This window comes from Sorex fumeus, unplaced genomic scaffold (genome assembly GCF_029834395.1).
Source record: "Sorex fumeus unplaced genomic scaffold, SorFum_2.1 ptg000128l, whole genome shotgun sequence".
In the NCBI taxonomy this organism is placed as follows: domain Eukaryota; kingdom Metazoa; phylum Chordata; class Mammalia; order Eulipotyphla; family Soricidae; genus Sorex; species Sorex fumeus.
The window spans coordinates 27,044,993-27,069,979 of NW_026606185.1; the positions used below are offsets into that span (position 1 = coordinate 27,044,993).

Sequence of the window (24,987 nt, forward strand, 5' to 3'; positions counted from 1 at the left end):
TGCTGCAATTGAACCCGGGTTTGCCGAATGCAAGGCAATTGCCCTACCCATTGTGCTATTGCTCCAGCCCCAGAATGTATCTGAATCTTAGAACAATCACAAAGACTACTTATCCTCAAAAGACTTCATCCAGCAGTTCCCGATACAAAGAAGCTATGGATGGTTGCTTTTAAAATGAACACTTTCAAGCTATATTAAAATTATTTAAAGGGGATGGCAGTCCAGCTGGATATCCAGTGAAGCCACGTGCCTGTACAAATGTGCCATTTTCAGGAGAGCAGTAGCAAAGGGAAATCTTTTCTTGGGTCATCTCTATTTCAGTCAACACAGATTTGCCAAATGTTTGTGTTAAACAGAAAACTGAAATAGCAGAGAAGGTCATTGGCTTGGCATTCTTAGGATGGAAGCACTCCCAGCTTGTCTTAGTCCATGAGCTGTAACAAGCAGAAAGAAAGGCCATTCCTTTGATGCACATCAGAGTGCTAGGAAAGGTGGATTCCAAGGATCACGGGCACAAGCAATCAGAGAGCAGAGCAGAGAGAACTCAGAGTTCTCACCATCTCTCTTCATCGTTGGAGACACAGTATCTTTCCCTTACTGTTCTTGGCAGAGGTACCCAAACTTACTTGGCGGATTGTCCTCTATGCAGAGACAAAATCCTTTGGCCACCCATGGAAATCTTACCTCTTTAAGTGAACAAGTACCCAATGCACCTAAGGCTACTACCGCACACCTGGATCATTCCAACACCTGTATAGGTGGTAGCACATACTTTTTGGGTGATACTCTGAGAGATGTTCTTTTTTCTATTTTGCTGGCTTACTCACCCACCTCTTTCTGCCCTCAGATCCAAAAGATGTGGAGTGTGAGTTTGCATAAGGTTAGATCTTGCCATTATGTGGGTGACCCCAGTAGGTTACTTCTCTGTGTACCTCATTTCTTCCTCTGTAAAATAACACACCTGGAGAACCTATCTCATTTTAGAGGATAAACTGTCCCATGTTTTTGTTGTTGTTGTTGTTGTTATTGTTTGCTTTTTGGGTCACACCCAGCATTGCACAGGGGTTACTCCTGGTTCTGCACTCAAGAATTACTCCTGACGTGCTGGGGGGACCATATGGAATGCTGGGAATCGAACCCGGGTTGGCCGCGTGCAAGGCAAACACCCTACCCGCAGTGCTATCTCTCCAGCCCCTGTCCCATGTTTTGTCCCCCTAAAATTGCCCTTTCCCATTTCTGCCAGTTTCAGAAGAACAGCAGCAAAGGGAAAGCGTGTCTTGGGCGTTTCTTGGGTCATCTCTATCCGAGTCAACACAGTAAGGTCTCGCAGACTCACCACATCTTCTTACGATTCTCAGACTGGCATCTTCAGCCCTGATCCTCCATGGCCTGTTTATCCTATCTTTGTTGAAAATCAGTTCTACCTTGGCTTTACTTGACTGGCCTTGGATAAGTCCCCTAACCTCTTCAGGCTCCTCTGTATAATCTGCTTTATAAGGCTCAGATTTTCGAAGACCCCTTACAACTCCAAATTCTACAATTTTGATCCTATATTGAAAACTATGACATCCCTGCATTACAAATTATTTCTCTCCTTGAATTAATAATATATATGAACATGGCCGACCCGAGTTCGATTCCTCTGCCCCTCTCGGAGAGCCCGGCAAGCTACCGAGAGTATTCGATATGCCAGACACAGTAACAACAAAGTCTCCAATGGAGACGTTACTGGGTCCGCTCGAGCAAATCGATGATCAACGGGAGGGCCTTTACTTTACTTTATATGAACATATGTGCATATATACTGGCTTTAAAATTTCTATTTTTCCTAAATTTTCTCACAAACACATGGAACTTTTGGGGGGTGTGGGGGAAATTGAACCACACCTGGATGTGCTCAGGGTTTACTCTTGGCTCTGCACTCAAGAATCACCCCTGGCAGTGCTCAGAGAACCATATGAGATGCTATGGATCAAATCCAGTCAGAAGCTTGCGAGACAAGTATGCAACTTCTTTTACTCCATCCACTTCCTACATGTATTTATGGGGTTATCTTCTTTCTTCATTTTATTTTTAACCAGAATGAAATATTGCTCTCAGATCCTTGCAAGTTGTCACCATTTTGGCCTTGGTTCTTTTTTATAACTCAAACTGTGGTTTCTTTTTTCTTTTTTTTTTTTTAGTCACTATGAAATTTGTTACTGATGATTAGGTTTCAGGCATACAATATCAAAATGTAGTTTCTAAACTCCATTCCAGTTTGAGGATTGTGCTCCCATGCAGAAGGCTCACAGCTCACTTCCTCACCTCACTCACACTTATCATTTTATATAAAGACTGACTTCCTGTGTCTACCTGGGCTTCTCACTTCCCTCAAATTTCGGACTTGTTTTTCTCACTTTCTCTTCTTTGCATATTTTACCGTTGTCTGCTTCCTTTCCTCCTCTTCTGTTATCCTTGAATTTCTGTCACCACCCCATATCCATACACCACAACACATATCCCTCGAGAATTGTACATTGAAAATACAAACTCAAAATAGGCATGCAAGCTTTAATCAGTCTACAGAGATTCCCTTTATCTCCCTACCTTAAGCAATTGTAAAGCTCAGGTAGCCTCCCCTCTTCCATGCTAACCAAACTTTCCTTATTTCCGTCCTGTTCCTCAGTGAAACTGTGTCAAGGTCAAGTTGGATTTATTCTCTTTTGTCTCCTCCCTCCTGGTCTGCCTGAATATGTATCTAGAAGGTACCTAGTACTTGCTGAATGAACAAGTCACGCCGTAACTTAGGCTTTGGATTCTAGAATAAAATGGGGCTTGGTGCATGTTGAAAAGGATCCTTTCTGTTTTCTTCTTTTTTGTTTCTAGAAAAAGAAAAAAGAAAAAGGATCCTCAGCATAGAGTGCATCCAAACACCCAATTTTCTTTTTTTACTGAGATGTGGTGAGCCACATATGTGCAGAGCTCACACACTTGGCCCATTGTCTTGGAGGTGACTTCCCCTGCGTGAGTCTCCGTTGTTCTGTCCCATGCAGCAGCAGCTGCCTTTGCAATATGAGTATCTCCTGGTGTAGCAGAACACCAGGGTCTGGCTGACTGTGGGGAGGTGCTCATAGCTATTCAGTCTCACTCTAAACAGGAATTTCCTTTTCCATCCCCCTTTTGTCATGGCCCCACCCTGAACTCCTTTGGTCCTTGCTCTTTGCACTTGATGGCTGTGCAGATTGCTCTAAGTATGACACTGCTCAGGATTCCAGACGCTGTTCCTTATGTTCAGGGAAGCCCTTGTGGGTTGGACCTACCATCGTCCTCGGGGTCAGCTCGTAGGCTACTGATCTTATCCCTTGTGCAGCTTTGTGCCTTTGACATCACTTTCATGCATTCAGTGGCTGTGGAAATGCCGGTGGAGGCTCACAACCTTATCTCACGTCACTGACATGCGCAACCTAGCTCTCCCTGCCACCACATAATCTCACACACATCCTGAAATCAACAGGTAGACAAGGGATGATCGTGCTGCTGTTTCTTCTTGTCTCAACAAGCAGCTGCCCTCCCTGGAAAATTGTCTTGTTCCTCTTTTCCATTGACTTGAAAGAAAAGAAAAAAATCCCAGAGACTCTCCCACTTGCTTGTCCTCACCTGCATGCTCCAGATCTGGGTCTCCAAAGACCACTCTTGGCTTTGTCTGCCAGTGGCATTCAGTGTGGGACCTGCTCCTTGAAAAATGACAACAATTCACCCTGGGACAGAGGTGCAGCAGGTCTCTTTAGAGCAAGGGACCAGAATTAGACACTCAGTGACAATAACACTGTCCCTTTGCAGAATTCACCCCCCCCCCCCCCGCCCCACTCCAGGTGAGAGATGTGGAAGCTGACGACCTAGGTCAGCCCTTCCTGTGCTTCCACTTCTTATCCAAGTTCTCTGTCTGATGGATTTGTTCGGGCCGGGGCTGTCTGTGCTCTCTTCCTTCTATCAGAGTTTTTGGCAGTGCACATTCACGCTCCCTCCAGAAATGGATTGACCTGTGAGTTGTCATTTTGGGCCGGATTGTCTGATTGCACTTAGTCTGAGATTTGAGATTTACAGGAAGAAAAGTCTAGCTGGATCAGTGGCCCAGGGCCACTCTGATAATGGGTGGAAGTGTGTGTGTGTGTGTGTGTGTGTGTGTGTGTGCGCATGCGCACACGTTTGCGTGTGTGTGTCTGTGCGTGTATGTGTATACGTGTGTGTGTGTGTGTGTGTGTGTGTGTGTGTGTGTGTGTGTAGACAGAGAAAATACCCAAGACAGGGGTAATGTGAGTGGGTGGTGGGTGCTTAGTACCTTTCTGAGAAGGTACTTAGATACCTTTCATTATTTTTTTTTTTGGTTCAATGCTCAGGCCTGGTGACATGCTGCTGGAATATTCAAATATTCCAACTTCCTAAATGCTATTAAAATGCATTTTCCAATTTTTCTTTCAACCCTCAAAGGAGGATTTACATGTAGATCTCCTCAGACTGCAACTGTGAAACTCAGGCACCCACTTTCTCTTCCTTACCCTCCTTGAGCACTCATCCAGTTTTGGGCTTTATTTGGGATTTCTTTTTCCCCCCCTTGGTCCCCCCGACCCTAGTAAGGGGGTGGGAGGTCAGAGCAGTGTTTGGGGGCTCAGAGGCCAATCCTGGGAATACTCAGCTCTATTTGAGGGTTCAGCACTTGTTCCAGAGATGCAGCGCTGCTCCATCCAGCATTACTGGGGGTCTCCAGGCCACACCATGCAGCTGGGCGCCCACGTTAGGGCCTTGGAGCTCTCTCCAGCCAGCCCCTTGCCTTTCTCACTTTCTAGGCTGCTTCTCTGGATCTCTCCCTAACTCGTTTCCACTGCAGGTCCTTCTCTCTGGCCTCCTTCCCTCCTCCTCTCCTTCTCCCTCTTCTCCCCCTCTTTCTTTCCTCTCCTCCCCCTTCTCCTGCTCTTCTATCCTCCTCTTTTTTCTTCCCCTCTTCTCCTTGACATCCTCCTCTTCTCCCCCTCCCTCCTCTCCTCCTGCTCCTCTCCACTTCTCCTCTCTTTTTCCCCTCCTTCTACCCTTTCTTTCTTCCCGTCCTCTTCCTCTTCTCGTCTCTTCTCTCCTCCCTCCATCTCCCCTCTCCCCTATTCCTCCTCCCCTCTCCTTCTCTCCTTTTCCTCTCCCCTTTTATGTATTGGGATCCGTGGTGGTGGGAAATGGGCACTGGTGGAGGGATGGGTATTTGATCATTGTATAATTGAAACCCAAGCACAAAAATTTGTAAGTCTACAACTGTACCCCATGATGTCTCACTAATAAAATTTTTTAAAAAATGAATATCACCTCTCTCGCCACCTGTGTTTGGTGGTCTCGGGCCACTTCCTCCACCCGGGACAGCCAATGACAATGGGTGGATGAAGGAGGAAACGAGGGCCAGACTGGTTGGTATCAGCTGATGTTTATTCCAATCTCCTCTCCATTCTCCTCTTATTCTACTCAATCATCCTCCATCCTGCCCCCCCATCACCACCGATTCTCCTAGATTCTCCTCTTCCTTCTTCTTCTTGATCCTTCTCTTCCCAATTCTCCTTGATTCTCCTTGATCCTCCTCCCCTCCTATACAAACCTAGTTATATCCCAAATCTTGAGGGTTTGGGGTAGCAGTTACACATAGGTGTGGTCATACCATCAACAAACGTAAAGTCCTTCCCTCAAGGGAAGTTTCTCCTAGGACAAATTCTTATTCAGCAGGATGACCCACCTAAGGTGAAATACCACCTAGGGTTGTTGTTTCTTAGTCCAGCAACCATTTAAACATTCATATTAATTCTACTTCATAATATTGGTCATTTTTTATGGACAAAGTAAGAGATACAGTAACTTTATAGGGTGGCTCCCCTGGGGACATCTCGCTATAGATCTCAGACTACAGTGCTCAGGCCAGATTAGTCTTTCTTAACTCTAGCAGGGTCCTAGTCCCATTGTTTCTCTTTGGGCCATTACAGAATTTGTCCATGACTGTGCTCTTAACTTATAAGTAGGTATTATGATGCTTGGCCTGGCTGATTTTGATGTCAGGATAGCTCACCTCTTGCCCTGGGTCCATCCAGTCCCTTGTTGGGACCCTGCTTTAGGGGGTGCTAGGAACTAAGGGCAACTGAGGCTTAAGTTGAGAAAAGATGCTGAGGAGTGAATATTATTCGGAGTCAATTAACTCCCTAGCATTAATTCCCATGGCTGTAATGATAGCACAATGGGTAGGGCATTTGCCTTGAATACGGCCGACCCAGGATCGATTCCTCTGTCCCTCTCAGAGAGCCCGGCAAACTACCGAGAGTATCCCACCCGCAGGGCAGAGCCTGGCAAGCTCTCCACGGCGTATTTGGTATGCCAAAAACAGTAACAACAAGTCTCACAATGGAGATGTTACTGGTGCCCGCTCCTGCAAATCGATGAACAATGGGAGGACAGTGCTACAGTGCTACAATTAGCTGCCATGTTACAAAAACATAGTATTTACTGTCTTCCTGTGTCTACACAAAAAGGATTTTGTTCTAAAGTAACTATGTGAAGGACATAAGGACAAGAGAAAAGTAATAGTACACTTACAAATACAAGTCCAGTGTCCTTGAAGGATCTGACCTTACAAATCAACAGAGTCTAATTAGAGGAAAAAGGTGATTCGCTGGCTGGGGAAGCAGAGCACAAAGAAGAGGTTACAGATAAACACAGAGGAATGGGAGTGCCTCGGGAGCACTGTGATGGGTGTAACCCTATAAACCTAAGCTCCCTGTGGCCAGGGAGAAAGGACAAACCAATGTTATCCTACACCCTTTCTCCTCCTTGCCTCCTCCCCTTCTCTCCTCTTCTCCTCCACCACAGTCCTAGAATTCATTCCATAACTAGAGCTAGAAAACCGGAATTCTTCTTGCTGCCTCTTCTATGCCACAACTTTTCAAATCTTCCCAGTCTCGCCCCATATAGTTTGTCATTCTATCCCTAAGATCTTTGCCATAGTTCCAGCAGCCTGCTCTGAATTGGCACAGCCTTCTCTATCCCTCCAGCCACACAGACTTTGCCCTTGAAGAGCTCTGCAGGAGCACAGTAGCAGGGAGCCAGTAAGGGTACAGGCCGTGTGTGTCCAAAGATGATGATAACTTTGCTTCCCCTTTTTGTGGCCTAGGTGCAAGCCCAGGGTCACAGGGCGGCAGTGTGACCGGTGTGCTGCAGGGTTTTACCGTTTCCCGGAGTGCCTTCCCTGCAGGTGCAGCAAGGATGGCTCATTGCCGGAGGTCTGTGACCCAGACACCGGAGCTTGCCTCTGCAAGGTAAGACCACCTGCAATGCCAGGCACATCAGGCACTTTGGAGGGGATGTTTGTGTTTTGGAGGGTGTGGGGTGAGTGCAGCTTGGGACAAATCTATGCTCAGAATACTCCTTGATCTGTGCTCAGGAGTCATTCCTGATGATGCTCTTGGATTTCTATGAGTGGACCAAACCAGCGTTGTGCGAAAACAGTGGTATAGCACTGGGTTATAACCCCTGTGCTATCTCTCCATCATGGTGAGGAAATTCTTCACGTTGAGTCAACATATAGAATCATGTGGGAAATGAGACTGACCATGAGAGAATCCTGTAATGTGTATGGCACAGTAAATTAGTCTCTAATTTCATTTGATAGACATATTTAGATTAGAAGAACTCATTCCCCCCTCTCCCCCACTGATCCTTTGAGGAGGCCACTGACACCCTTAAGGATCAGATGTCTGACCCAGACAGATTCAGGTGGTTCCTGGCCACTTTGGGTCCATTGTCTCTGCTTCAAGGTGCTCTCCCACGTGGTTTGAGAGTCCCAAATCCCTGTGGACATTTTGGGACAGTAGCTGAGAGGATGAATATTTCTCCCATGTTGTGGATCCTTCTGATTTCTTTACTTTCAAGATGCCCAGGGGCATCTTATGAAAATGTGGAGACTTCCTTTTGGGTGTGGTATTTAAACTAGAGTATAAAGGTTTAGAGACTGTGTATCTTTCAGTGCTTAGATATATTGCCCACCTGACATTTTGAGTAGGAATTTTGTTTGTGCAAGAATGACAAACAAAATTTTGTCATGTCCTGGGTGGACATGACCTCTCATTTTGTATTTCCCATCAATAGGAAAATGTGGAAGGTCCAGAATGCAGTGTATGTCGAAAAGGATCTTTCCATTTGGACCCATCAAATCCCAAGGGCTGTACCAGCTGCTTTTGTTTTAGAGTAACTGATCTCTGTCAGAGTACACATAGGAGAAGAACTAAGGTATGTAGGAAATTTGCCTTTTTGTTTAGTGCCTCTAAAAGAGGAAGCAGTGGATTGGCATGAAACTTGAACAGTTGTGAAATCTACAAAGCAATCTAACAGAATTATAGATTCTATAGAATTATATAATTATAGAATCTATAATATAGAATCATAGAATCTTCGTCGATTACTTTGTAGATCTATAGAATTATTGAATCTATAATTCTTTGTAGATTACTTTGTTAGTGTTAATAGGTGGTTCTACACCCCTTTCCCACCTCTCCACCACCACCATTTGTTTCTTTCTCCAACTCAGTGTCCCCAACTCAGTCCTGAGCTCTGTCCAATCCTGTCTGCCAAGACGAGGCCCAAAATTCCACAGCCAAGCCCAGAAGAAACATTTCTTCAACTCTCCCTACAGAACAACTCACCAGGCCCCAGAGCCCCAGAGTGCTTCCTTTGTTTTGCATACTCTGGTGCTATTACCACTCATAAATTATACCAGACTTCAACTCTAAAGTCTGTTCATGATCTGCCTTCTACTAGCTTGGAAACCCCCTGATACAGCCTCAGTATCTGGAGCTTGATCCAGGGGCTTAGTAGATGCTCAGTTAATGCTCAATAAATAAACAGGCTTTGTTGTTTTCTTTTATATCTTCTTTTCTTCTTTTTGCTTTATTTTCCCTCTTATCTACTTTACCACATCTTTTGTGGGGGCTGCTTTTTAAATGAACTTCATGAAATAAAAACTTTCATTGCTTCTTCATTCCATCAACAAGGAATCTCAAGATTGCTTTCTTAATATCTTATAACCAGCAAATATTTGAGAAAATATATATATTATTTCTATATATTTTCTATATATACTACATATATAGCATATAGCACCCCCTAAAAGAAATTTAGGCTCATAGTGGAAATTTTTATTTTTTAGTTTGTAAATCCAATCTTGTGACTTCTTTCTTATTCTCAGGAAAACCTAGAAGCAGTTTTTCCTAATTTGAGTCTTGTCAGCTCCTCCTTTTACTTCCCTTCTTAATTTAATTCCTAGCTTCCTCTGCAATCAAGGAAACATTAGGTAGGATCCTCCATGGAGAGAAAAACATTGATCACAGGACGCTATAGTCTGAGTCACATTTTTCTCTAAGAGGTGCTCACCATTAAAACGTGCCCATTTATTTGGGTATTATGTGGGCATTTGGTGCATACTGCATGTAAAGAGCTTAGATGTGTAGTAGGAGACAAATGAATCCCAAATGGGTCCCTACCCAGGAGCCCCTAGTTGCAGTGGCTCAGACTGGGGCAACCCGGGTCCAGACTCCAGGGCAAGCAGAGTGGCGCCCCTCAGTTTCCCCTTCACCAGACATGCCACAGTGTGTTTCCTCTCTACATTTTCTGCTCCAGTTTGTGGATATGATGGGCTGGCACCTGGAGACAGTGGACAGGGGTCACATTCCAGTGTCCTTCAACCCGGGCAGCCGCAGTGTGGTCGCCGACCTGCAGGAGCTGCCGGCAACAGAGCACAGTGCCTTCTGGGTGGCACCGCCTTCCTACCTAGGGGACAAGGTAAGATTGGCCCTGCCCTGCCTGAGGATCAGGTACAGGGCTGCTGGAGGGCAACACTGGTGAGTTCTGGTTCCTAAAATGGAAGAAATCAGGTAACTACAAAAAGCAGTAAGAATGCTGTCCCTGGAGTGAGGTGGGCTGCAACTGACTGGAGCCTCCCAACCTTGTCCTGGTCAGCTCCTCAGAAAAGGGGACCACACACCTGGTTTTGTTCTATTTTCACTCACTGACAACATTTTTTTCCTCCAGGGAAGTCACCCTTTAAATCTTACCAGTTGCAAATGGTACCTATGTGCCTTTAATGCCAGGTCAGGTATTCTTTGTTTTAAAGCAGAGGAGAGGCTCCTTTCAGGGAAACAAAAGCTGAAAAGTGACTCAGGGGCTTATTAAAAGTAGCACCAGTACCTAGGGCAGTTCAACTTTTCTTTAGCAGAATCTGGTGCTTTCCATGAGATGCTTCTTGCGGAACTAAGAAGCTAGTTGCTGTATTAACTGTTTATGCCAGAGCCTGGCCAGTAACAGTTAATTAGGAGGATACAAGTGTGGGGCCCTGGAGAAATATCTTCAGGTGATCTATGCATCTGAGGCCTCCGAGAGAGCTTTCAAGAAGGAGCTCATTTCACTAGGCCCAGCTCCAGCAATTCCATATTTTCACCTACAGAATGACTAAAAATATTAGAGCCTGGCCCACCTCGACTCTCCAATCCCATCTTCTTGTTGGGGGACTGTGGGTTTTGTCCTCCGAGTTTGGAAACGCTGCTTCCCCTTCATCTCACACTCCTCTTGATCTTTGCGTAGCTCGCCCATATGCTGGTCATCTACTGCTTGAGTAACAAATCACACCCAAACCTTGCAGCTTACAGAGGTAATGATGTGATACAGCTTGTGTGGATCAGAAGTCTGGGGTTAGACATCAGGATCTGTCAGGAGGTTACAGGCAGGAAGGCAACTACAGCTGTGGTCATCTTCTCTTGGTTTCTTTAGCCCCGTTCTCTGCTGGCTTTCGACTGAGGCCTCAGTTGCTCAGTGTAAGGGACTCTATTAACTGCAAAAGGGGTCTCCTGGTATGGAAGCTGAGAGAAAGAGAGAGAAAGAGAGACAGCCAGACAGAGACAGAGAGACAGAATTAGAGACGGAGACAGAGTTCAAAATCACAATCTTTTTATAAATAACTTTTGGAAATTATATATCATCATCTCTGATATATACTATTCATTAAAAGCCAGAAACTAAGTTCACCCCATATTAATGGGGAAAAGAATTAAGCTCCCCTTTTTGAAGGCAGTAGAACAAAAGAATATATGGAGGTATGTGTGTGTGTGTGTGTGTGTGTGCGCGCGCGCACGTGCACATGCATGTGTGTGTATGCACATGCACATATGTGTATGTTTATAATGTATTTGTTATGTAGAAGTTTATTCGATAAATTCTCTATGCCCATCAAAAATAAACCATCTAAAGCTGGGATTCCTGGGATGGAGCAATAGGGCATTTGCCTTGCAAGTGGCCAACCCAGGTTCGATTCCCAACATACCATGTGGTCCCCTGAGAACCACCAGGGGTATTTCCTGAGTGCAGAGCCAGGAGTAACTCCTGTACATCACCAGGTGTGACCCAAAAAGCAAAAAATAAAAATAAAAAAAACTGGGATTCTGCCATCTTCCCTTGGCTTCCTGGAAGGCCCAGGCAGGTCTCTGCCATTTCCTAGCTAGAAGGAAGGAGTATGTAGACATATTTTTAAAATTCCCTTAGGAACTAGAGAGATACAGTGTTTAGAGTGCTTGACTTGCACCAGTTCAGCCCCTGACCACATATGACCCCCTCTGGGAGCATCACCAGGCATAGTCCTGAGCACAGGGTAAGGACTAAGCCCTGAGCACAGCCAAGTTGGCCCAAATACAAATAGTACAAATTAATTAATTGAAATCCCTTTATCCCAGCACAAACTCAACACTTCACCTCAGTACGTTGATTCATTGGAGTGTTTCTAGGTTCCAAGATTCAGAGCCATGAAGCTTCATTGTATTGATTGTTGGGGGTAGGGGGTGGGGGGTGGGAAGAAGGACACCAATGGACTGGGAGCCCAGAAGAACCTCTGCTTCTCCCCTGCTCTTATTACTGCCCTCTCCTGCCTGCAGTGAGGTGATGCTTTTTCATCTCCCCAGGGGGCATCCTTTCAATGGATTATTGTTTGGGCGGGTGGGGGTGGGGAGAGGGTCACATCCAGCTATGCTTAGAACTTCCTCTTTCTGTGCTCAGGGGACCATGTAGGGTGCCTGGGATCAAACCCTGATTGTCCACGTGAAAGGTAAATACCCTACACGCTGTCCTGTCACTCCAGCCCTCCTCTTCTGGATAGGTTTTGGGAGGTGGCAGCACCAATGGTGAAGTCACTAGGAGAAAAGTGACCATTCACAGTCTTTGTGCTAGGTGAACAGTACCCAAGGTGGGTCCATCTTTCCAGTGGACACACGGCCATGTTCCAGGAGATAGGGTTAGGGGAAATTTTTTTAAAAATCTGTTTTTAAAGTTTTGTTTTGTGAGGTATTAACTCAGTCTTCTGAGTTGAATAAGAAACAGATGGCCCAGATTTCTCAGAGCAGCTGTGGATTAGATGAACATTTCAAATTAGTCCTCTCCTAGACTGAAAAGATCCCATTCATTTCTGTGTGGTCATTGTTCTTCTTTGTCAATGAACCACCTTCCTGTAAAACTCAATCCCTTTCATGCTAAGTATTTGAAATGTTATCAAATGGCGCAAAGCAAAAAGTTTAAAAACTTTCAGCTGCACCTTGCAAGGACAAGCCTGGTTAACAGGCCGATCACGGAGCTTTTGCCACCCTTTGTCATGGTTCTCGTTGCCATAACCTTTGTAAATGCTTGTGCTATTGATCCTGTTCATTTGATTTTAGGTTTCCTCATATGGTGGGTACCTCACCTACCAAATCAAGTCTTTTGGCCTCCCTGGCGACATGATTCTTCTGGAGAAGGAACCAGATGTTCAGCTCATGGTTAGTACCAGAACATCAGCCACGCACTAGGGAGTGGTGGTCGCAGTTGGGTATGATCCACTTTTAGAGCTTTGGGATAAGATGTTGCATCATATTTAGTTTATGTCCTTTCCAATTTTTGCAGAAAGTGGAAGGAAATCTTAGAGCATGTGCCCTAACTCTACCCCTCACACGAATCTTAACCCTAACCCCAAGTGTAACCTCCGCAGCATCCTCTGTCTCTGACTGCTCGGACCCAAGTAATTTCTCTTTGCTCCCTCCCAGAGGAGTCAATTGTGTCTCACTTTGGCTTCTCAAATATGACAACTCATGGTATAAAAACTCCTTCCTGATGTTTCTATATTTCAGTTTAACCTTATGCATGTCTTTATGCAGTAAAGTAGTTTCGTTTAGGAAGTATGAGAGAGGGGAGGGGGGAATCCCCTAAGGTAATATAAAGCAGTTATACCCCCCAGGTTGGTATGTGGGGTAGTTCAAAGAGGAAAGCTCTGACATATGCTCTCAGCCCGTCCTGTGTGTGAGACTCAGGGGCAGGTCACACATCAGCCATGTGATCTCTGGCCTCAAAAACAAGAGTGGAATCTAAGTGGGGGTGGGGATGAGAGATATATGCAAGCAGTCATGATCCACCAACAGCACATATCTGAGACAGATGTTTCCAGACAGTTCCGTGGAGACTGCCTGTCGAGAGGCACTCAAAGAGCTTTATGGAAGGGTCTAGCTTTGCCCCAGCCCTTCCCACGCTTATGAGAAAAGCGCCCTTTGAGGGGCAGGAAACAAGGTGAACAGAGGTGATGTGGGGGGTGGTGGGCATCCTCCAGGTGTGTCTAGTCTAATCCAAATGCTCTCTCCTGTGTGCAGACTCAGGGAAATAAATCCTGGCGGTAGGAAGGAGGAGGCTTAAGATTTTGGCAGGGAAATTTGCCAGCTGCAGACTGGGGAGGAGTCATTCTAGGTGTTTTGGAGTGTAAAAATGATGTCTGTGTATTGTGTGCCAGGCAAAGAAGCCAGAGCTCTAGTGTAGAACATTCTTTAAATACCCCCCAATTCATGGCAAAGTTCCTGGAACTTAGGTAGGGCCCCATCGCCAGAACGTGACCATTTCTGGTTTAGGTGCTCAGAGTACTGGGATGCAATCCCAGCTTGTTGGCAAAGAATCTTTTGAATATTTGATGAGAGTGTTTCATGCTGGGAGATATTTGGGTTCACGTAGTGCTGTGCTGCTGTTTGTAATACTGGCACCTAGAGTTATTGATGTGTTATTTTAAAAGTCAAAGTCAAGCACCCGATATTTTAGAGTTATCATCTAAAGGGGTGGGAAGGAGGATGCTTTCAATAAAATGACTGTCCTTACTGTGCTGGGTTTCGGCATCATATTTTGCAGCACATGTCAAGGTCAGACATTAGCTTACCTGGGTTTTATTGCCAAAAGCGATTGGAATTCATGGAGAAGTGATGACCATTTTCCCCCCCCTAATTTGACCTTCCAACATGGAAAATAAATAGGCTCATGGGACATTTACTCTGCTGCTTTGTTCTGAGCCACTGTAATGAGAGTCGACGGGGCATAGTTTTCAGATTAAGGCTTTTAATGATTTGTGATTACACTCTTTCTGAAATACCAGCTCTGATGAAAGAAGCCTCTTTAGGAGAGCTGGTACTCAAGGGCTGGTACATCAGAAATGGTGATGCTTTTGTGCTTTCTTAAGGGGAAAGAGGTGCTAACATGGGGATTGACCTTCACATTAGGTCCTGTTTGGAGTTCCTCGAAAGCCACCAAGAAACTAAAACAGCAGAAGTGTAAGGTTCTGGATGGACTTGTCTGTGCACACCAATGGCCTTGTGTTTGCTATCTGTAGTAGTGTAGGGCTATGGCAATGGAGGATGAGGAGGGCTCATTCCCTCTGCACGTGCCAGCTCTGGCCTCTGTGGTCCCACGGGCTGCAGGCCAGGCTGACCACCCTCTTCTCTCACCCACCCCATCTGCTCCTGCAGGCGGTCAGGGCAATGGCCCCTCATATATTTGCTCCAACGCGTGGTTTTAAAAAGAATTCATCTTTTCAGCAACGTTCAAGCTAAACCAGAATTTCCCCAGTTTCCTGTTTCCTAAAATAACTGTGTGAGGCAGTCTTTTTCTTTTATCCTTACTTCAGTGTTACTAATCTATTTGCCAGTCAGTTCTTTTTTGCAAGTATTTACTAGAACCAGACTTTTAATGGAATGGGTTTTCATAGGAGTTTGCTCCTAGATATTATGAGTCCAAGAACAGCCTCCCCCGAACACTAACACTTTCCTGATTCTCTTGGGACAGGGTCAGCACGTGTCCATTATCTACGAGGACCCAAACAGTCCCCGGCCCGATCGACTGTATCAGGGGCGTGTGCAGCTGGTAGAGGTAAAGGGAAAATGCTCAGAAAAAACCTCTTGATCCTCATCATTCTCTGCTTTCCTTCTTCCAAGCTATCCTGGCATTTTAAAGCTACTTTTATGTATCAAAAAGTTTTTTATATAAATGTTATACCAACTGAAATATAGATTATCTAAACTATACAGTTCCATTCTCATATGACCTTGTTTTAAAGACTGGAGAGATAGGTCAGCAGGCAGGAAGTTTACCTTACATGAGACCAGCAAGCAGTTGGATCCCCAGCTCCACCTGTGGCCCCCAGTCCTGCCAGAAGTGATCCCTGAATGCAGAGCCAGGGAGCCAGGAGTAAACCCTGAGCACAGCTGGTTTGCATCCACACCTCCTCCACAAACAAAGAAACTTTGTACTGTCTTTAAGGCACTCACTCAGTGCTGTCTCTGCTATTTTGTGAATTATTCTCCTCTTTTAAACTTTGAGATTGAAAATGCTGGGATATGTCTCCCTCTCATACTTAGGCCTCCCTCAGCGCCTGGAATTTAGTGTGCATCCAACAAATGCTTGGGTTGAACAGAGAGAAAAAAAGCACCCCAATATCTAACAAGAAATCAGAGTAATCTAAGTGAATGGAGAGTACCTCGAATCCTAACACACCATCTCTAGCTACTCGGTTACTGCCATTCCTGGAAAGTTCCATTTGTATTATTAATTATGTCTGATAGTTTGAATTAAATAAATTTATTTATAAATAAATAAGATATGACACACTGTCAAAGAAGGACTGCTAGGGCTCCCGCGCTGTGGTGGGGCCTGCTGTAGTTTCTTGAACTCCTGCTCCAGTGTTGTGAGAAAAGAATTATGGGTTGGGGTGCCAGGTGTTCAGCGTGACCTGCCCTGTTCGGAAGGCTGAAGTCCCATTAGAGATCTCTTCTCAACATCGTCTTGCTCTGTGCTGAAGGTCCTACCACAGCAAGGGTGTCCCTGACCCCCATCTGTCTGGGAGCTGTCCTCCCGCCCTGTGTTGATCAGGCACTATGGATGCTCCTGAGATTTACCCAGAGGTTGGGGCCGATTTGGCTGTGATCAAATGATCTGTGCAAAAGACATGGGACTCTTTTAAATATGAAATTCTATCAGTAACATCATGAAGTGGACCCGTGAGCAGACACCCAACAAACTCTCATATCTTAGTGCTCAGAAGTGCCATTGGAATATTACTCAGCCTTGAAAGAGGTGTCAGCCCTGTGACATGTAGTAACATGACTGAAACTCAAGGGCGCCGAGCTGAACGAAACAAGTCATGTCCCACAAGACATATATTGTGTAATTACAAGATATTTAAAGCAGTAAAATTCACAGAAGCGAAAAGTAGAATGGTTTCTAGGGTGAGGGCAAGGAATAAATTGGAGAGCTTAATGGGCTTAACAGAAATTTCAGTTCTGTAAGAGAGGTCAAGTTCTAGACTAGACATAAATAGTCTAGATGGTAGTCTAGATGGTCACTGTCCACTGTCATTGTCCTCCGGTTGTTCATTGATTTGCTTGAGCGGGCACCAGTAACGTCTCCATTGTGAGACTTGTTACTGTTTTTGGCATATCAAATATGTCACGGGTAGCTTGCCAGGCTCTGCCGTGCAGGCAGGATATTCTCTGTAGCTTGCTTCTGAGAGGGGTGGAGGAATCAAACCCAGGTCGGCTGCATGCAAGGCAAACGCCCTACCCACTGTGCTATCACTCCAGACCCCAGTCTAGATGGTCCAGATTCATATTGTACAATATTGGTATGGTTGAAAGGGCCATTCTGTGCACTCTTGCCTTCTCCCCAGCCCTCCTTATGCCTTTCAAATGTCTGTTCTGTGACTTGGTTTCTATATCTCTGAAGTCCCTGGACGTGAGCTCGCCAAAGGCAGTCCTTACCGCTCTGCTTCCCGCTGCAGGGGAACTTCAGACACGCCAGCAGCGGAGCCCCCGTGTCCAGGGCAGAGCTGATGACGCTGCTGTCTAGACTGCAAGGCTTGCGCCTTCGAGGCCTCTACTTCACAGAGACGCAGCGGCTCACCCTGGGCGAGGTGGGGCTGGAGGAAGCTTCTGACACAGGAAGTGGACGTCGAGCGCATCAAGTGGAGAAGTGCGCCTGTCCCCCTAACTTCCAGGGTGACTCATGCCAGGTGCGACGTCCCTCCAGCTGGGAAAATTCCCCCCAGGGAAGTCCCAGCTGCTGCTCGGAGCTGCTGGGGATGGGCTGGGGGCTCCTGCTCTGTTCTTTGCACGTGTTTCTGTTGGCCTAGAGTAACACTGGCCCCCCTGCAGGGAGTAGATACAGAAAAGAAATCCCAGGGTGGCAAACGCCTTTTCCCAGACTTGGCATTTAATATATGTACATATATCTTTTCCCTCTAGTTTTATTGTAAGAATACAAATACCAACTACAGAAAACTGTAAAAATTGTTGTTGTAAGAATACAACAACAACACCATCACTGGTGTTAAGCCACTTCTTATGCATTCCCTAAGACTTCTGGTCCAATCAGTAGCTCAGCCTGGGTGGGGTCAACGCTTTGGGTCAGCCACTCCTCCCGTCAAGTGCCCAGCTCTCCGGGACTCCTGTCTTGGGACAGTCAGTCCTCAGGTGCCCGCTGGCAACTCAGAGCTGGATTAAAACGCGCAGCTCCAGGGAAGGAGTAGAACCTCGGGATTACCACCCTCCCGCCCAGGGCGTGTTCTCCGCATGACTCAGCCTGTGATTTACAGCTGCTCTAATGGGCCAGTGCCGTCTGCGGGGTGAGGCCGCGGAAGGTGCTGCGTGCCCCACCTCGCAGGAATTACAGAGCGGTGCGCTGCTGGGGAGACTGTTAGGTGTGCTCGCGCACAGGCTGACTCATGCATGAAGCTTACAGGTGGGGCCTCCCGCCGCAGACAGCCTGCCTGCCCTGAGTCAGGCGGGCCCCGGGTGCTGAGCAGGAAGGGCAGCTATAAGTACGGAGGCAAAGGTGAGTGAGCAGCCTGCAGGACGCCCAGGGACCGCGATGCCCCCCGCAGTGAGGTGGTCAACCTGGCACTTCACGGCCTGGCTGTGGGTCCTGGGGGCCACCTTGGGCCAGTGTTTAGGAACCAGTTCACAGCAGCAGAGGCTGGCCTTTCTCCCACACCCCGGCCAAAACCGTCTGCAAGCAAGTTTTGTGGAATTTAAACCCAGACAGGTAACTTCCCTTTTAAACTGTGGTTGGCATTGGGATTGGGCACCCAGCTTTGTCACTTTCCAGTTTGAGGGTCCAATATGTAATGGGTGGGCTGGGGGACAGGCCCTGGGCTCCCCTCCTGTCCCAGTGACTGATGTGTTTGTTACGATGCCTGTCAGAATTGCTCTCCTGAGTGTTAACCACAGCCCAGTAAGCATCAGCCCACCTGAAAATGCCCAGACAGCTGAGAGTTTGCTTGTGGGCTGGGAATGGGATCTGAAACTTTGTGTCCTTTCAGGAATAGCCTGAGTCCCTTGGGACATAAATATACATGCCTGCAAACTTCCAAATTTTACTTGGAAGAAAAGTTAAGATGCAGGATTAGTGAAATATGTGTTTAGGAAAAGAGATGAGATCTAATGTTTGTGCTTCAATTTGCTAGGCATTAACCTCCTAAATTCTGCTTTCTCCTTTTGAACATCCTGGATGTTACATATACACTCAAAGAGAATTAGATCCTGATACTCTAACATAACTTTAGAAATCTGATGTAGTTGTATCATTAATTGTCTGACAAAAATTTATTAGAAACTTTATCAGGAAGCATAATCTGGTTAGAAAGTTATTGTTTACAAAATTCCTTTACTGAAATAATGTATTAGGATATAATCATCTCTATTTAGATAAGTTTCCCATATAACAGAAATATTTGAACTAAATTTTATGTAAAGTATCGTTCAGGTATGCTTTAAAGAAATTAGAAAGTCATTGTATTTCAGTAACTGAGAGATATTCTGAGTCGCACAATGCACACTCTTGCAGAATACTTTTTTTCTAATCAAAAGCAAGTTAAGATGGATGATTTAACTTTCATCCTTCCCACAAAACACATAAGTCTTTCCCTTAAAGCTTATGTTGTTATAACAAACAAGACGTATATTTATGTGTTTGGAGAATTGTCCTTTACCCAAAATGACTATTTTATAAGCATGGAATATGATCTGTGGTGATAATGATAAGGTTCTTGTCAATTATTGGTAAGGATTATTAATTTGTAGATGTGATTATACCATCATTGGCAGAATCTTGTTTAAAGAATCTCTCAGACAGGCTTTCAGCAAAAGAACATTCCTTTCATACTTTGCTTCTCCTTTAGACAAGCCTATTCACATAACAACACAAAGTAATCTATTTTTTTGCAGTATATTCCTTTGCCTAAACAAGGTTTTTTAATAGTTGAAAAACAGATAGGAAACTATAGTCTTGTTATTGTGTTTTATCCAAAGCCATTGGTAACTTTGGGAGATGCTAACTGAGCTGCCAGTGGTGGGGATATTCACCCCCAGAATATGCAGAATATCCTCTTTCTCCAGCTCTATTCAGTTTGATTGTTCTCTCCCCTACCTAACAAGCAGAGGCCTTTCTGGCCAGCCATGAATGAATGAGATAGTTTCTTTCAAGATTTCCCTTGACTATAGCTTCAGTGTTACAGATACAAGTGCTACTTAAAGAGGATTGGATGAAATATTCTAATTTCTATTGAAAATTTTTCTCTGATACTCTAAAGATAGGACAGATAGGATATCAATGAGAGAAACTAGAGCTAACATCTGATTTAAATCAGCATACTGATTCACTCTGTTAAAATAAAGGAAATTTCCATAATTTTCTTTTAAAGACATAGAACTAAGTACTTTTAATGGGTGGATTCAGGTAAGAATGCTTTTTTAGGGCTGGAGCGAGAGCACAGCGGGTAGGACCTTTGCCTTGCACGTGACTGACCCAGGTTCGATTCCTAGCATCCCATATGGTCCCCTGAACACCACCAGGAGTAATTCCTGAGTGCAGAGCCAGGAATAACCACTGTGCATGGCCAGGTGTAACATTCCCCCCCCAAAAAAGAATGCTTTTTTATTTTCTAATTGGTGGCTTTCTTTATTAAAATGTTTTTTTTAAAAATACCATTTTGGACCTGGAGAGATAGTACAGTGGGTAAAGCTTTTTCCTTGCATACAGCCAACCTGGGTTCAATTCCTGGCACACCATATGGTACCCTGAGCCCTGCCAGAGTGATCCCTGAGTGTAGAGCCAGGGGTAAGCCCTGAGCACAGCTGAGTATGGTCCCCAAACAAAACTGAACAAAAAAAAAATCCCAACCAGTTTATTCAAAGAAAACCATCATTCTTTTCATCCACATGGAAAAGGAATGTGGTAACACTAAAAGAATAGGTAGAGAACAGAAATACTAAAAGTAGTGTAGAACAAGAGAACAAGGTCATTTCAGGAGAATCCCTTAAGCCCACCCAGTCTTTGTGTGTTCAGTCAGGACCAAATGTTCCTGGAAAGTTCTTAATGATAACTCAAGCACCTTCCTCTACCCTGCTGCTCGTATGATGTGGGTGGCAGTAAAGGGATTCCACCGGGCTTTGCCACAGAGATAGGAATGAAATCTCCTTTCCCTTCTGTATTGCCTCCCCAACTAGCCTGATTTGGAGAGGACATGGCTACCAAAGAGAATTTGACCTTGAGGAGACTAACTTAGAGGTCCTCCTGCTAAGGACAAAGGGACTGAGTCTCATCCTTCTCACCCCTCCAATCTTTCACTTACCCACAAATAAATGTCATGAGAAGAGCGTCAGCCCTCCACACTTCCCCTCTCCCTGCACACACTTCTCTCTAAGGCTCAAATACCTACCGTACCCCATTGTGGCTTACCCTGTAAGCAAGTGCACCAGGCTAGTGTGTGAAACTCAACATCCACACATCAAATGGAAAGAACATAGTTTAAATGCTTAATAGATGGTCATTTGCTTTGGATAGTAATTTTCTTCCTTCCTGTTGACTAAAGTCTTTTATTGAAAAATAGGGTTGCAGCCCTGGATACTATTGGGATAACGGTGGCTTGTATACTGGACGCTGCGTTCCCTGCAGTTGCAACGGACACTCAAACCGATGCCAGGATGGTTCAGGAATATGTATTGTGAGTAACTGATGCAACCAGCAGCCACCTGGGTCTCCCCCCACCCTGTTAATTGGCGCCCCCCACCCTGAGATGTCAGATGTTCTACCAAACTCCTGATAGGTTTGGTATAATAAATGCTTTGTAAATATAGGAGGCTGCGGCATTATGAGACTGAGTTCTTTAATATTCCACTTTTCCCTTCATTTAACATGCACCTTCAGAGATGAACACATATCTGAAAATTGAATGGCAAGGTTTCTAAATCTCTGCTACATTAAATCACATGAATGGGTGGATCCTCAGATTGAATTCTTGCCAGGCCATAATACATTAGGATCCTTGCATTGGACCCACGTTGGTTGGGGTGTCAGGATGTTGTGGAAGGGGGTCAGGGTTGCTATCCGATGAGCCACTGCTCCAGGAAACAACTGGGGAGAAGGAGAAGCAAAAGACTTCCTTGATTTCTTATCACTGGAAAGCTATTTTCTTTTGGAATATTTTAGAAAATATCCCACAGAAAATTATGTCCTCCTGAAATTGTTCTTTTGCATCCTGAAATAGAACATTTTAAAACTTCTACTATAATCCTCTATTTTTTCAGAGCCCCTCTCCTTGGGGGCCAGAGATCCCCCTAGTTAGACGGAAAATTGCCAGTTCTTAGGCAAGAAAAGAACATCCGGACCCCAGGAAACACTAAGCCCTTAGTATTGCCGTGCTCTTTGGAAATTCATTCTGGCACAATTTCTCTGGCATTGTGTAATGCAACTAAAGTGCATCTCAACTATTTCCCTTCTTTGACTATATGAAGCCAGTTCAGTGTGTCCCAGGGAACTGCTTCACTTACAAGATAGGACAGGCTGGGACAGGAAACTGCTAGAAAGAGCCCGACAGAATATTCTGTAGGATTTTAACCTTATAAGTTCAAAAATAAGAGAAAACATTGAGAAAATTTTTTTCAGCTTATAAATATTCATACATAACCTGTGCTTCATACTTTATGTTGTGTGTAACACAGGTAGATTCTCTAAAGAAAAAACAAGTATTTATCTGTCACTGAACCATTGCTAGATGTCTAGTCCACTTTGTAAAAGCTGCCAGAGATCAAAAAGAATTTTTTCTGTAGTGCATTTACGCTGTGAATGGATTACCAGTGAGTCATAATTCATGTATTTTTATCAGTCAAAAAGATTTTTCCCCCATTTTCTTTGTCATGCTGTCTTCACTTTTCCCCAATGGCTGTGTGCCACCTTCTAGAAGGATCTCATTCAGGAAACTCTTACTGAGCATTTGATCATGAGGGAGAGATAGAGCTCAGTGCTGGGGTTAAAGCCAGCAGATAAAATATTTACTCTCAGGAGACTTGTCATGTCAGGAATGGACGGGCACACATACAGAGTCATGCACCACACAAAACACATACAATGTTCGCATACACACATGTACACACACAGCCCACACACTTGCACACATAGAGGTTTGGAACCTGTGTCCTCACTCATCTCAATGCTCTCTCACAAGGCCTGAGTGTGGATGCAGCTTTCAAATGTGGTCATGGGTGGGAGCCAGGTTGTTACCCTCCTTCTCCCAGGCAGTGATGAGGAACCCAGGCATCTTTCCCTCTCAGATGGGCAATGCCTCCACGAAAAGGGCCTCTGCCCCTCAAGGTGCAAAGTCCTTTTCCAAAATCTGGAATCTTCACAACATGTGCAAATTTCCACATCGTCTCAGTATGAACTTTGAAGTTGGAAGTGAGAATAATAGCCCAACTCCTTGCCAGGAAAGTGCTGTGTATGCAGTGGTGTGGGCAGGAACAGAAGGGGATATGCCCGGTGTCAGCTGGGGAAGCTGGAGATTGGGGGTGCCCTCAATCTACTCCACTCAGCCTCTGCCTTCACCCCAGCCCACTTTCTCCCCAGCCTTCCTTTTCTCATCAGCCCCCATCCTTTTGCCCTTTACAGAAACCTTTCTTCCCCACCCACTCAGTTCCCTGTGCTTGTGTCCCTCACACGCCTGCCTTGGAGTGATTACTCTAGAACTCATGGCTGAGGGAGGCTTCTCCTGGAGCTATTGACAGTGGGATATTCACATTCTTCAACTGATCTCAGAGCCTCCCACCAGAACACAAATTGCTTTTCTTGCATGTTCACACTGCGGTCTTGCGGGACTAAGGTTCTGTGCCCATGGACCCTCTTCCTGGAGTACCCTCCCCTCACTTCTCCACCCTGCTAATTCCTCCCCTCACTTCTCTGTCCTACTAATTCCTCTCCTCTTTCCTCCATTATGGCCTCCAGAAGATTTCCCCTGAAGTTCTAGAAGGGTCCATGGGCCCTTCTGTTGTCCTTAGAGTGTGCCAAAAAACTCTGGCCATCATATTTTCTGTGTATCTAATGTGTATATTCACAGGATTCAGTGATCTCTCTTTGTACACAAGTACAGCATAGTTGGGCATCAAACGGAGGTAGGATAACATATCTATCCACCTACCCAGCGTCCATCTGTCCATCCATCCATCCATCTTTTTATCAACTCACCCATATACATGCATCCATTCATCTGTCCTTGCATCTGTCTGTCTCTCCATCTGTGTGTCCGTTCATCCACCCATCCGTTAAATCTGGCCATTCATTCACCCATCTATACATTGATTCATTCATTTACAACAAACCTTGACAGCTGCCTATTGGGGCCCACACACAGCAGCATGGCTTTACCCCAGTATCCAGGCCACAGAGAAAATCACTCACAATGACATTTTTTGGAAGGAGGAAGGATTGGAGCAAGGATGAGCTCTCCAGTGATCATGGGATCAATACTAACATGGGAGTACCATTCTCCTTTAAAGATCTATCTTGTTTCCTGAAATTATTACTAATTATTTGTGTTTGTAGGATACATCTTCATCTGGAAAAATGTTTTTAATTAGTATATTAGTGAATTGCTTGGATCTCAATTATTCAGAAGTTTTCAAAGGATGATGTGCTAAGCATAAGCAGGCAGATGACAGACTTTGCCACTCAGAGCTGACCCCCTACTCACTTGTGATCCAGAGCACAGTGTTTTTTCCAGTCTGGCACTAGGAATTATTTAAAAACTTAATAGTCATCAGAGCTTCCCTCTCAAGCACCAATTCTGCATACAGAGGTAAATATTACATAACCCAATTTAAAAATTATCCTTGTCACAGTCCATATAATTAACCCAGAGTATCACTGCACTTTCAGATTCCCATCACATGGGAGTTTTCCTGACTATTTTTGTGCATTTAGGTCTCTGATGATAATATAAAAACAAGACGGGTTACATTAGGCTAAAAATTCCACAAAATTGACAAACTCTGCCAGGTTTTATCTCAGTGGACTTCTCGGTTGCAAAGCATCTTAACCCTTTACTGAAGAACAAATTTAATTAGGCATTTAATTTGATATGTAACTTATTGGATTACATAAACAAAAAGCTTAGCTAAAAATTCTTTTTTGCTGCTTTAGACCATTGGAATAAAGTCAAATAATTTTAACATCTAAGATGCAACTTTTTATTATTTTAATAAACATCATGGGTTAAAAATATTTCCATCTTATTGTTTTTCAGCATAACATTGTAAGTGACTTCTGAAGTAAAATCAAGTTCATTTTCACAGA

The 24,987-nt window shown here is 44.8% G+C and overlaps 1 protein-coding gene across 1 annotated transcript in view; it reads left to right on the plus strand.

Annotated features, from left to right (window-relative positions):
* Window positions 1–24,987, plus strand: part of LAMA3 (laminin subunit alpha 3) — a 270,464-nt gene that overhangs the window by 167,977 nt on the left and 77,500 nt on the right. The window contains exons 33-39 of the mRNA XM_056138444.1: window positions 7,172–7,316; window positions 8,146–8,286; window positions 9,673–9,834; window positions 12,747–12,845; window positions 15,157–15,240; window positions 17,147–17,377; window positions 21,254–21,367. Coding sequence (XP_055994419.1) covers window positions 7,172–7,316; window positions 8,146–8,286; window positions 9,673–9,834; window positions 12,747–12,845; window positions 15,157–15,240; window positions 17,147–17,377; window positions 21,254–21,367 — 976 coding nt within the window. The remainder of the gene's footprint in view (window positions 1–7,171; window positions 7,317–8,145; window positions 8,287–9,672; window positions 9,835–12,746; window positions 12,846–15,156; window positions 15,241–17,146; window positions 17,378–21,253; window positions 21,368–24,987) is intronic.